Source organism: Podarcis filfolensis (assembly GCF_964270895.1).
Source record: "Podarcis filfolensis genome assembly, chromosome: Z".
Classification (NCBI taxonomy): Eukaryota; Metazoa; Chordata; class Lepidosauria; order Squamata; family Lacertidae; genus Podarcis; species Podarcis filfolensis.
This window is the reverse complement of record NC_139617.1, coordinates 2,010,753-2,023,782: the sequence shown is the minus strand read 5'-3', so window position 1 is coordinate 2,023,782 and position 13,030 is coordinate 2,010,753. Positions and strand designations below refer to the sequence as shown.

General features: G+C 42.7%; 2 protein-coding genes across 6 annotated transcripts in view; both read right to left on the bottom strand.

Moving 5' to 3' along the window:
• Positions 1 to 13,030, bottom strand: part of KLHL13 (kelch like family member 13) — a 1,461,558-nt gene that overhangs the window by 452,883 nt on the left and 995,645 nt on the right. The gene's annotated exons all lie outside the window — the stretch shown is intronic.
• Positions 1 to 13,030, bottom strand: part of FRMD7 (FERM domain containing 7) — a 34,128-nt gene that overhangs the window by 3,147 nt on the left and 17,951 nt on the right. For 3 of the 5 annotated variants that reach the window (XM_083595411.1, XM_083595412.1, XM_083595414.1), the window contains 7 exons: positions 10,279 to 10,376; positions 9,103 to 9,217; positions 7,677 to 7,824; positions 5,863 to 5,958; positions 3,114 to 3,277; positions 2,566 to 2,634; positions 201 to 276 (listed from right to left, as the gene is read on the bottom strand). In XM_083595411.1, coding sequence (XP_083451537.1) covers positions 201 to 276; positions 2,566 to 2,634; positions 3,114 to 3,277; positions 5,863 to 5,958; positions 7,677 to 7,824; positions 9,103 to 9,217; positions 10,279 to 10,376 — 766 coding nt within the window. Of the gene's footprint in view, positions 1 to 200; positions 277 to 2,565; positions 2,635 to 3,113; positions 3,278 to 5,862; positions 5,959 to 7,676; positions 7,825 to 9,102; positions 9,218 to 10,278; positions 10,377 to 10,633; positions 10,758 to 13,030 lie in introns of those variants that run through there. The other 2 variants (XM_083595415.1, XM_083595413.1) reach the window with 2 other exon arrangements.

Sequence of the window (13,030 nt, the reverse complement as noted above, 5' to 3'; positions counted from 1 at the left end):
GATTGATCTAATGGATTAATCAACTAAAGAGTGGAGGCCTAATTGAAGCAGCAGGAGCCCTGTTATATGGGAGGGGGAAGTATGTTCCCCCCTGCACCCCAAAGTAACATACACCCTGAATCTAAATAGATGAGATCCAGTCTTTTTCTTTCTTTTTCTCATATTTCTGCACCCCCCTACCCACTGACCAAATGACTTACTTGTTTGGAAACATCTGTAAGTAGGTCAGGTGAGGACCGGCACTGTCTCTCATGGTACCGAGAGGGATAGTGTTTCCTGCAGTTGAAATTAAAGGACAATGGTTAATGTCCAATATAATTCAAATCTGATGGCAAGGAAATAAAAGCATCCAACCAAAATGCTCAAGGAGAGGGACTCTCCTGTGAAGAACATTTGCACCGTTTGGGAATTTTTAGAGGAAACGTGATGTTAGAAGTTTATAAAATTATTTGTGGTACGGAGTGGGCAGAGAAAAGTTTTTCCCTTATATCACTAGAACTTGTGGGATATCCAAGGAAGCTGGAGATTCAAGACAGACAAAATAAAGCATTTCTTGACACGCAACTTGGATGGTTTTAAAAGAGGAGTGGACATCCATGGAGGAGAAGCCTATTGGTGGCCACTAGCCAGGATGGCTGTGCTCTGATGCCACAGGTAGAGGCAGCAGTGCTTCTGAATCCGGAGGGCAAGAAGTTGCAGGAGGGGGGAGCGTTTTGGTCCTGCTTGCAGGTTTCCCACAGGCATCTGGGAAGAACAGGTCACTGGGCTGGATGAGCCTTTCTTATATTATGCAGTGTTCAAGCAGTCCTAATATTTATTTTCCCTTCCTTCTGACATTCTGTATATGTCTCCCCAAGTTTTTAAAAATCTCAGTGAAATCACACACAGAGAGAGAAATTAAAGCATCCTGCAACTTATTTCCCCAAGCCTTGCTAATATATTAAGGTAATTTTTTAAAGGGTTTAGCACACCCAATCAAAGGCTCGATGTAGGCAAATTTAGAATTGGCTCCCTTTAAAAAAACTTTTATTAACTTATTATACCAACACCAATACAGACATCACTCACAAGACAAACAAACAAAAAGATACAACTACACATATAGGACAAATGATACACATGCGCCCCTATTTCAATTTTTATTCATTTTTATTTGACTTCCTTCAACCTCAACGCAAGTCCAGTTGTATACTTCATAAACTGTTTCTTTCTCAATTCCTCTTCTCTAGTTTTCTTCTATAGCTTATATTTTTACACCGTATCTTATTTGCGAAAATTAGTCCAGACAAGCCAAAGTATTATTTTGAGGGCACTGCTTTTTCAGGTATTCACTATATTTTCCCTATTCCTTTTGAATTTTTTGTTTGCATTGGTCTCTAATTGCCTCTGTCAGTTTAGCCAATTCTAAATGATCAAATAGCTTATCTTGCCATTTTTTTTGTTGGGATTGTTTCATTTTTCCAATTTTTGGCAATTAGAATTCTTGCTGCTGCTGTCACATAAAGAAAAATTCTCTTATTTTCCTTCGCAATATCTGGCTCTAATATTCCAGTAAAAAGGCTTCTGTGTTTTTTAAAAAGTTTGTTTGAATATTTTCTTCAGCTCTTCACAAACCATATCCAAAAAACTCTTAATTTTATCACAAGTCCACCACATATGCAGCAGCGTGCCCTCTGCTTGTTTGCACCTCCAACAAATTTTTGATTTTGTTCTATCCATTTTAGATAGTTTGTAAGGTGTCATATACCATCTGTAGAACATCTTAAGAAAATTTTCTTTGATTGCCTCACATGCCGTGAATCTCCAATTCTCTTTCCACAATTTTCTGCTAATTGAATAGGTTTACCCATATCTATTGCCCATTTCACCATTACTTCCTTAACTTATTCGTCTTTCACCTCTCATTCTAGTAAGATTCCATACATCCTAGAAATTATTTTTGTCTTGTTTTGTATTAGTTCTCTGTCCAATATTGAGACTTCCTTTGCAAAACCTTTTTTGTTATCTATTTTAAACACTTCATTTAGTTGGTGGTACTGAATCCATCTTGTTAGATGATGTTAGAATTTGCTCACTTTGAGCCAGCTTTGACTGGTAAGTCACTGAGCAGTTTTGGCCTAGGCTATATAAGAGGTCACCTTCTCCCATGCAGGCTTCCCAGATCAGTACAATCAGCTGGAGAGCTTCTGCAGACCATGTAACTTTGCACAGATGTTCACTTAGCTGCAGTATGGAGGAGGAGGGCCTTATCGGTGGTGACACTTAACCAATGGAGTGGTCTTTCAATAAAAAGCAGGCAGGTACCAACACAGGGTGGCTGCTGCCAGAGTTTTTAAAAATGCTTGCTTTCCCTTTGAAAGCACTTGTGCATTTAGAAGATTGATATACTTTTCACTTCTGTGAAAAATTCACAAAGTTAGTCAACTCTGAGTAAACTCCTACTGGAATTATATATGGGGCAGCTCTGCTCTTGAGAACTTCACTGCCAGGCTTTTAGCTTGAAGGGAGGGCATCAAACAGAACCCTGGCAAGAAGGTGGGAGTTCTTATTGTGGAAAGATCATACCTCTCAAAGGGCAGGCTCTTCAGTTTTCCTTTTGTCCCATGTTCCAGCAGCTGCCGCTGAGTCCTTCCGCTGCCATTTTAAGGACAGGAAATATATGAAGACAGTTGTGGCATCCTCTCCCCGAGACTACTGTTGCTCACTTTTACACTACGTCAGTGGTGTAGCAGCAAATTCAGAAGCACAGGATATATGAGGGGTATTACTTGCTCCTCTGGCAAAATGTTTTGAGCCAGCGAAACGCCATTGCACAAGCTCATGCACATGCATAAACAGGTTGCTGGAAACTTTACTGCCCAATAGATGGTGTGATCTGCAGCACACAATGAGTTTTCCACTAGCACAACTGTTGCGCTGGATTCCTCTGTTGGGCAACATGAATAATGGTGATTTACATTACTTGTACCAAACCCCCAATGTGTGTGGGGGCTCCACCCCCCCCCAAGGTAGTGGGATAAACTGTGGGGGGGGGGGAGAGAGAAATGTGCATTTGTTTCAGTTGACTTAGTTCCTGAATATGATTGTAGGTCAGAATGTCCTTCCTATCTTACCAGTATCGGAAACTGGAGCCCTTGCTGCATAAAAAGGCTTTGGGTTTTGACTTTGGCTCTTCAGAGAGTCGGAAAAAAGCATGGTATTCCACACAGGTCTTCCAGAAGGCTTTGCAAGTGTCTCGGCTTGCCATGGTGAACTCCAGTGTATCCTTGCACAAGGCCTGAGGCAGAGAGTAGGGATGGGAGAGAGAGAGAGAATGTGTCACAGTGTCATGTAGTGTAGAGGTTAGTGTGCCACACAAAGACTTGGGAGACCAGCGTTCAAATCTCCACTTAGTTATGAAGCTCACTTCTCTCCAACTTCTAGTCCAACTTCCTACAGCCTAGCCTACCTGTTGAGATGATGAAATGGGGAAGGGAAGAACACCCTCCAGAGGTTAGATAGATAGATAATTTATTACGGTCAAAGACCAGCTCACACCTTCAGAGGTTGTTGGGTCTCCATCTCCCGTCAATGCAGTTAATAATTAGCAACATCAGGAGATTCCTCATCCCTGTTCCTAAGTTGCTATTGTATCATACCCCCTCATTCCTCCAAGCGCTTCATGGCAGCACACATTTCTCTGCTTCTACATACTCTTTGCAATCCTCACAATAATTCTGTGAGGAAAGTTAGGTGGAGATACAAAAATTGGCCCAAAGTCGCCCAGTGAGTGAGTGAGTGATCAGGGATTTGAACCTGGGTCTCCCAAGTCCTAGACCCAGTGCTTTTTTTTCCAGAGGACACATACCGTAAACATTTTATGAATCTAAGTTTGGCCTCACTGAGGCGCAGTATTTCAATATGAATAGGAAAATGAGAGTACCCCCTAAACGTTTTTTTATTAAAAAAGCACTGCCTAGACCAATAATCTAACCACTGTTTATTAAATTAAAAAAAATTAAAAATTGTCCAGTAGCACCTTAGAGAGGTGTGTATGCACATGAAAGCTTATACCCTGAACAAACTTAGTTGGTCTCTAAGGTGCTGCTGGACATTTTTTTAAAATTTTTTATTTATTTCAACTGCATCAAACCAACACGGCTACCTACCTAAATCTAGAATCACTGATTATTAGTTCTCCAAACACATTTATGCAGTGGTTTTCCTGTGTGATGGCACCCACCAGTACAGAGCACCGTCACCTCTTTTTGTGCTGGCCATAGTAGCCTCTTTGCTCTGGCAGCCACAACACTTTTACCAAGATGTGAGCAATTGCACCTCATTTCGAATCCCCCCCACCCCAACCTTCCAAAAGTGCTGCCTTTATGCCGGGTAAGATGGAAGCCAGACCACTCCATATACAATGACCACAACCTACCAGAATCAGCACTATAAATTTAGCCAAGAACAAGAAGAAGAGTTTGGATTTGATATCCCGCTTTATCACTACCCGAAGGAGTCTCAAAGCGGCTAACATTCTCCTTTCGCTTCCTCCCCCACAACAAACACTCTGTGAGGTGAGTGGGGCTGAGAGACTTCAGAGAAGTGTGACTGGCCCAAGGTCACCCAGCAGCTGCAGGTGGAGGAGCGGAGACGCGAACCTGGTTCCCCAGATTATGAGACAACTGCTCTTAACCACTACACCACACTGGCTCTCAGAAGCAGAATCTGAGGCCACATTTGTGAGATTCTGAGGGATCGCAAAATGCCACACTGGATGCAGGTTACTGAGGCATCTGGGAATGTATCCATAAAATGTTTTAGATACGAAAGTCTCCTGGTTAAGAGCGGAAGCCTATTTTATCTATGAAGCTGCATCTGTGGAAAATCCCATTTCCCCAGAACACTCAACACCCCGTCATGCTGTAGCATGATCAGCAATGAAGAGCTGTGCAGATAGGAGCACCTTTGATTCTTAATGGTTGTGAGAAGCAGGGAACAGATTTATCTCCATCCTCATGGCCTGCCTGCAACCCCGGTGCCCCCTTTGATTTTATTGAATGGCTGCCATTCATTTCCCTATGGAGGAGAAGTAAATCACTGCAGTTTGAGGATGCCATTGCAGTTGGAGGGGGAAGCAGACCAATGTCTGGCAGTGGGTGGGCCGGCCTCCTCTCTCCTGTTTATCTTGTGCACAAATACAGGAGGTGTGGCTAGGTGTATGAGAGGCTAGGTATATGAAGCAACAAAAGCCCCCCCCCAAAAAAAACCCCCAGGTTTCTTGATCTGATGCATTTCAGACCCTACTGGTCCTCCTTCTCCAGGGAAATTCAGTGAAAAGTGGAGCAAAATAGCTATCTTTTCTGTTTCTTAAGAGACAAGAGAGATAGAACATCTGAATTCTGAATCACTGTTCTCTGAATTACACTGCAGAAGGAGGACTAGTAGGGTAGGAAATGCACCGGATCAATAAACCCGCTTTTTGTCTACTCCATTGTTTCTTTGATTCTCTTTCCAGTAGGTTTATGAAAACCCTTAGAAATGTTGTGGTATAAATCAGGTATAAATCAGGCCAGTTGGCTAAGTGAGGTTATAGAAAATGCTTGAAAGGTATTTTGGAAATTCTGTCTCTTGGTCATGCTGAACTTCCAGTATGTTTGATGTCACTGGCTATTCAGTGTTGTGTGGAATTAATGCAGTGCCACTAATGACTTCTCAAGAGAAGTATGGTCCCACGTGAAGAAACATATTCCGGTGCAGTGCCAGCCTCCACATTACACAGAAGGGACCAGAGGTAGGGACCAGAGGTAAATACATTTATACTTTAAGCCAACTTGTGTTTCTACAAAACTATGTGAGGGAAGAGAGTTGCCTAGGCCTTACCGAAATGTTGGCATGGAGTTTGATCAGGAAATGCTTCCGCTTGAAGCTCAACTTGCGAATTTTGGACCAGTTGAAGGTGTTAATCTTCGTATTGCCCTGCAGAGAAAAATAGACACACTGTGTGAGTTACACAACATTTTGGACTAAGATGCCTGGATGTTCAACACGGTCGTTGTTTGCAGCCTGCAGTTCGTGTGGTGGGAGAACTCTCCAGTGTTTGACAGTGAAAAATAAGAACATTTGGGGTTAACAGCATGCAAAAAGAGAAAAAAGGGGGATCCTTTGCAATATTGTAGCAATAGTCCCAAATAACAGCCTGTTTGGGGCTGTTCTTCCAAAATGGGGTTGGATGGATCAGTCCATTTTGGTTCTTTTCCATTGTTCATTTTTCTAAAATTAAATTCATTTCACTGCACATATGAAGTGATTTTGAACATTTATTTTGCAAGTGAAAATTCATCAGCACTATATTGCAAATTTCTCCTAAGAAACGCATTTTTGTATGTAATTCTGACAAACTTGCCTGTCTAAGTAGAAGAGACTTTTGAGCCAGCAAAACCATTTCCTTTGTTAAGCTACTGGCATTGGCAGGCCAGTTAAGTACTGCTATTTACCATCTCCAAAGGCATTGCACTGTTGTGATAGAAACAAATGGGTGGGCCTTCCCCACCTCACCTGGCTACATGCCACCTCATCCTAAAGGAAGAACACCTGGCCAAGGGTTTCTGCTTATGTGTGAGTTTGGGGGCTGATGCTAGAAGCTGGAGACGGGAGGCATGTCTACTCTGTGCTGGGCCCAAGGCTGTGAACTTAGGGCTTCCCTGGAAACCTAAAGGGTAAAGATCTGTGTTCCATCCTATGCTCAGGTTGTATATAAGTGTAAATAAAAATGCATATCCTAAAGACACCACAGTCTCCTCTGACCTTCATTCAAAGGAAACTGAACCCTAGGTAAGCACAGGCACCCCTGGAGTCTCTCACTGCTCAGAGACCAGTGTGCATGCAATCCTATGTTCTCTGCCATTTCTTCTTGACCTGGGAAGGTTTAGGTCTCCTGAGCTTGAGAAAACTCTGATCTCTGCTGATATATAACACTGGGTGGATCGTGATTTCATTTTCTGGCTTCTTCCCCAGTTGGAAGTGTGTCTGCCGGGGCCTTTCAGCGCCCACATTACACAGCAAACACCAACCAAACTATGTGTTTGCTCTGCAAATATGCTGTGGAGTCTTAGTACCACGTAATTGCCCCAAAATTAGGTGACTATTTTTGGCAGAAGATTATATGGTCAAGAGATGTCTAGCTACCATGTAATGCCAAGTTTTGACATTGGAGCATTTTGGTTTCCAGGGGGAGACAGAATTGGAGACGCCCACATCAAAGGGTGCTGGAGAAAGAGGCTGGCTCTTCTTTTAAACAGCAATGGCAGCAGGGTGAGCCCAGAGCAGCGAGAAGCTGAAGCACCACCCAAGATTCATCACTAATTTCTCCTTCCATGTTCAACAGGAAGCTAATACCATGAGCTGAACCTGCAAGCAGGAAGCGTTTGATTAACGATACAAGCAACCTTGGCTGAATGGAACAGGCAACTGAATACTCATTATAGAAGGATTTGGGCCGTACAGAAGGGCACTGCATATATTTTTTTAAGCATCATATGAAGTGATGCGTGGAACCTCTGTTTTGAATTTGTTTTGACGTATTGCAGAAAAGCAGTGCTTCAGCAGCACTAAGGCACTTTGCTGTGGATGCTGTTAACAGTAGCAACTTTGCATTTACCTCCTGAAACATTGACAGGAGAAGCTTCTCTCCTTACCCGCAAAACCAGGACTCCCATGTGAGTGACAGCCAAATTGATCTGGGTCCCTTCACCGTCACTGGCTGGGTGGGGCCTGATCCCATACATCTCTAGCTTCCTCACTATGTCCAAGAGCTGCACATCTGATTCAGCAGGAGTTTTGCCTCTAGAAAGAAAAGATTAGTATTTCAGCACCACCATCAAGTAAGGGCTCATCCAGGGGATTCTCCCCCATCTCCACATTCAAATCCCCCATAGTCCAGATGTGTGGGGTGCTTTTCCTAACCATGAGTATCCTTGTTAGGAGTTGTTGTAGTCATTGATGATGATTAAATTTCTATACTGCCATTCATCTGAGGATCACAGGGCGGTTTACAAAATAAGAACACAGAAATATATATCATAATAACAAACAATAACAATCCTCCCCACCACATTTTTGGTGTATTTTTGGTTTCTATGGAAGCCGCCCAGAGTGGCTGGGGAAACCCAGCCAGATGGGCGGGATACAAATAATAAATAATAATAATAATAATAATAATAATAATAATAATAATAATAATAATTATTATTATTATTATTATTATTATTATTATTATTACAGTTCAAAAGGCTACAGATAGTTTAATTAGCCAAAGGCCTAGGAGAAGAGGAAGGTTTTTGCCTTGTGCTTAAAGATACATAATGAAGGCGTCAGGCGAGCCTCCCTGGGGGAGAGCATGCCACGAACAGGGAGCCACTGCAGAAAAGGCCCCTTCTTGTGTTGCCACCCTCCAAACCTCTCGTGGAGGAAGCACACCAAAAAGGGCCTCAGATGATGATCGCAGAGTCTGGGGTGGTTGTAAGATTTGGACAGCAGACCTGGGTTCAAATCACCATTTGGCCTGTGAAGCTTAGTTGGAGACATTGGGTCAGTAACCCTCTCTCAGATTAACCCAGGCTGGTGGTGTGGATAAATGAACACCACCATGAACATCACGGTGGAAATGTCAGACCTAAATGTGGGGAAGAACAACCATCTCAACAACATTATGAAATGTAAAAACAAAACATCATTAAATAACATCTCAGACTGCTGCTTTGATAGAAAAAAACACTTGATTGGCAAATATTCTGCAGAAGGCACAGAACAGGATATAAACACCATACAACTCCCTGAGAATCTCTGTTTTGTTTTGTTTCTCGTGTGTAGAGCTAGAAACTCACAGGGGCACACAAATAGTGTTTGCTGAGATTTCAGAAACCAAGAAAATAGTTGAATAAGGTTTGTAGTGCTTGAAGGGGGAGGGTAGCTGCAGAATTCATTTGCCTAACCTATACAATTTGTAGTATCCACATTTTCTTACACAGAATTTAAGTGCAGAAAACAGCAGCCATAGTGCTGCTTCCAGATTCTGTTCTGCCAAAGGTGAAAGTGACAAGTAGTTAAAAAACAAGGACTTACATATGTTTCTTGTGGTAATGCATGATCTTGTTCACCAAACACTCTTGGTTTAGTAAATATTTGTGCGTTTCCAGGTGCTTTTGATCCATTTCTTCGTGATAATCTCCCAGGGCCGCTGCAATGTGAAACCATATAAACTTAGGCTGAATACACACAAACTAGTTTATAGCACAAAAATATAGCTTTATCTTAATCTGGAATCGTTCATGCTCGTCCTCATCATGCGGCTTTCCACCTGGGTGGTTGTGGTTGCTTGATGTGCACTTGAACACCCATGCCATTTCCTCTTTCCACATGCCCCAGGTGAATGAAGAAGGAAGTGGCAATTGCAGTCTTGGACTATGCCCACCCACAATGCCGTTGGGCAGGTGTGAATATGTCTCCCATTGCAGGGATTGCCAACATCTGCTTTCAAAATGGCATAATGCAGAATCAATCTACAATGAGCTTTTCTTTTCAATATGAAACTGGCTTCTCAAGAAGCACTTTTTAGTTGCAAAAATATATGCAGTGAATTTAGATGATATGCAGACTACATGGAAGAAAGCAAGTGTTGCATCTTGGGAAGACTTTCAGTCACAGAGTCTACAGGCTTGTTGGAACTTTTTTTTTTTAACCCTAAACAACCAACCAGACCCAAGAAAGACAGTGGCTGGGCCTGGAACAAAATGCAAAATTGTGGTTCAGGATGTCAATTTCAGTTTCTCATTTTAGTTCAGTTCTCTACATTTTCGCATTAGCTTGCAAAGCTTTTTTTTTTAAGTCCTAATGAAAATTAATCTGCCTCTTAATCCAAACTCCTCCTGGTATACACATTTACTCTGATATATACATTTTTGCAAGCATATCTGTTTGTTATTTTCATTAATGCATGCATCCTTATGCACACTTTCTCCTGCTATACATACTTTGGGGCACATTATTTGGTTGGAGAACAGTCTCACAAAATTCAGTGAAGCGCAAATTGCAAAGGTCAGCAGCACTTCCATCCACATATTGTTTCAGGAGCTGCGAAGAGGAATTTCGACATGTTCAGCTTGCCATGCAAGGCTGAGAAAAGCTGAATGGCTCACATCTTACTCAACATTTGCAGGTTCAAGACCCCTATGGAAACTTTTGCATTTTGCCAACCTCATATAGACTTCTAACTGATGTCCAGGCCAATGCTGTACGTACACTGCAAAAGGTGCGATACCATCAGGGCCGAGCTGTTGTCACTGCAAGGCAGTCTTCCACAGGCCAGATCCTTCTTGATTTGGAGAGTGAACAGGTATCTAAAAACCGTTTCAGAGATGTTACTGATAGGAAGACGATCCTCAAAATTTCCCTGCCCCAAAGGAAATGTGAGGGTAAGACCCTTTTCTAGTGGTCATGTGCCAAAACACACAAATACATACATGCATCAACCCTTGTTTATCTTGACTAAAACAATTCTGCAATTTATCAGGCATCATTCTGTATTCGTTAGATTCTACCACGCACCGAGACAGACTATGGGTCCATCTAGGTAACAAAGGAAGTACAGTCATACCTCGGGTTAAAGACGCTTCGGGTTGAGCGTTTTCAGGTTGCGTTCTCCAGCAACCCAGAAGTAATGGAATGGGTTACTTCCGGGTTTCGCTGCTCGCGCATGTGTAGATGCTCAAAATGATGTCACACGCATGCGCAGAAGTGGCGAATCGCGACCCATGCACGCGCAGACGCAGATTGTGTTCTGCTCAGGATGCGAATGGGGCTCTGGAACGGATCCCGTTCGCATCCAGAGGTACCACTGTAGCTCTGTGCCAGACGACAAATGGGTGGGGGCCCCTCCCTCAGCTCGCTGGGAGCTGGAAAGACAAAAGCCAGGGTGTAGAGTTGTGTTATGTGAGCTAAAAGCTGGAGACAAGGCAGCAGGCTGGGAAGGCAGAGAGTCAGAGCCATGCTTGATTTCCGCTTTAATCCAAGGGTGTGGCTATAGGAGAAGCAAGACCCTCTTGGAGTGTTAATGCTTTGAGCCCCTCTATGGTACGCTCAGGTTGCATATATGTGTAAATAAACCATATATCATAAAGACACCACAGTCTCTCATTCCAAAGGAAACTGAACCCTGGGTAAGCGCCTGGAACTCCTGGAATCTTGCACGGCTCTGAGATTGGGGTGGCAGGCGACAATATCAACCTGAACAACACGTCATCAGTAGAACCATGGTGACCAGTTTACAGGCCTTCAGGAATAGAAGATCTAATTTGTTTAATTTTTCTTAGATTCATGAGCAATGGATCCAAACTACAAGAAAGAAGATTCCACCTAAACATTAGGAAGAACTTCCTGACAGTAAGAGCTGTTCGACAGTGGAATTTGCTGCCAAGGAGTGTGGTGGAGTCTCCTTCTTTGGAGGTCTTTAAGCAGAGGCTTGACAACCATATGTCAGGAGTGCTCTGATGGTGTTTCCTGCTTGGCAGGGGGTTGGACTCGATGGCCCTTGTGGTCTCTTCCAACTCTATGATTCTATGATTCTATGATTCTATGTGCAAGATTAAAAGGAGGATTCTCAAAGTATTCAGTACAAGTGTATCTGCATAAATTTGTTTATTGTCAATTGTTTATCTGTTCTTGCTGGGAAGATAGAATGGGCAAGGGAGTTAGTTATCCATACCACTTAAGCCTTGTCTCTAAATGGCTGCACATCCTGGTTAACTGCTTTATCCCTCCCATCCAGCTTCTGCAGTCTCATTGGTTGCTGTGCACTCTTTCAAACCTATCTTCAATATCTTATGGGTTAGAACCTTGGATTTCTCTTTAAATGAAAGCTAAGGATCCTGCAGGATGCTGAACCCAATGCCTAGTCCCAGTTTCTGACTACTAGTTGTGCAATTGTGAAGCACAGATATGGCCCCCTTCCTGTGTAGGGGTTTGGGTCAGTGCATTCAAAGTCCTCTGTTGATTTTTACTGCACCTTTTACCAAGTTTCTATACTTTAAGGACACTTGTGCTCATGGGGAGCAAAAATGCATGTAAAAGCCATTTTCAATAAAATTGTGATAGCCATTGCAATACAATGGGCACCATCCACGAGAAACTATGCTTATGCAAGCAGTTCTAAGTGTCCTGAAAACAGTAGTTATACTGATAGCAGCCAGTATGGTTTAGTGGTTAGAGTGTTGGACTAAGACCCTGGAGACAAGGGTTCAGATCCCCACCCAGTTATGAAGCCTTGAGCAACTTGGAGGAAATGTGGGATGTAAATATAATAAATCATTTTAATAATAAATAAATATTATCATCACCATAGCTTCGTTGTCTCAAATGCAACAATACCTAGATGGGTATATATAGATATAAAATGAACAATGCAGTTATGTATTATTTAGACAATGCTCTCCAGATGTTTTGGATTACAAGTCCCATCAGCTCCATCCTGCCTTGCTGTACACAGGCTGGGGCTGGTCTGAGTTGTGGTCAAAAACATATGAAGGGGGCCAGGTTGGTAAAGGCTGATTTAGTGCTTTTGCGCAGCGTTCAAAACTCCCATTGTTCTAGGTGTGTTTTGCGACAAGGTATTTCATTAGCGCAAGCAGTTTCTGAGCTCTGGACGCAGTAATGCACCAAAGAGATTTCAGATTAAAATTGCAGAGTGGAAGGAAAGGAGGACCTTTTTCTGCCTCCCCACTTCCAGCTACTCTCTGAAGACTGGAGAAAAGGCCCTCTTAAGAATATTAGGGGGGGCAGGGGAAGCATAGCTTTGTTTTTTTGCTGTCTTCAGATGTGAAAAGTGAACATAATATTTTAGCTGCAGTTCATTCATTTTCACCTTTTGTTCTTGTTATCAAAAAAGTACGCCTAGACATTCTGTTGTTGTGCCCATAACCCAGGTTTAAGGTGTCATTTAGCTCCTAGCTTTCATACCTCAAACGCTGCTTTTGCCAGTTACATAGGAGGTCAGGGA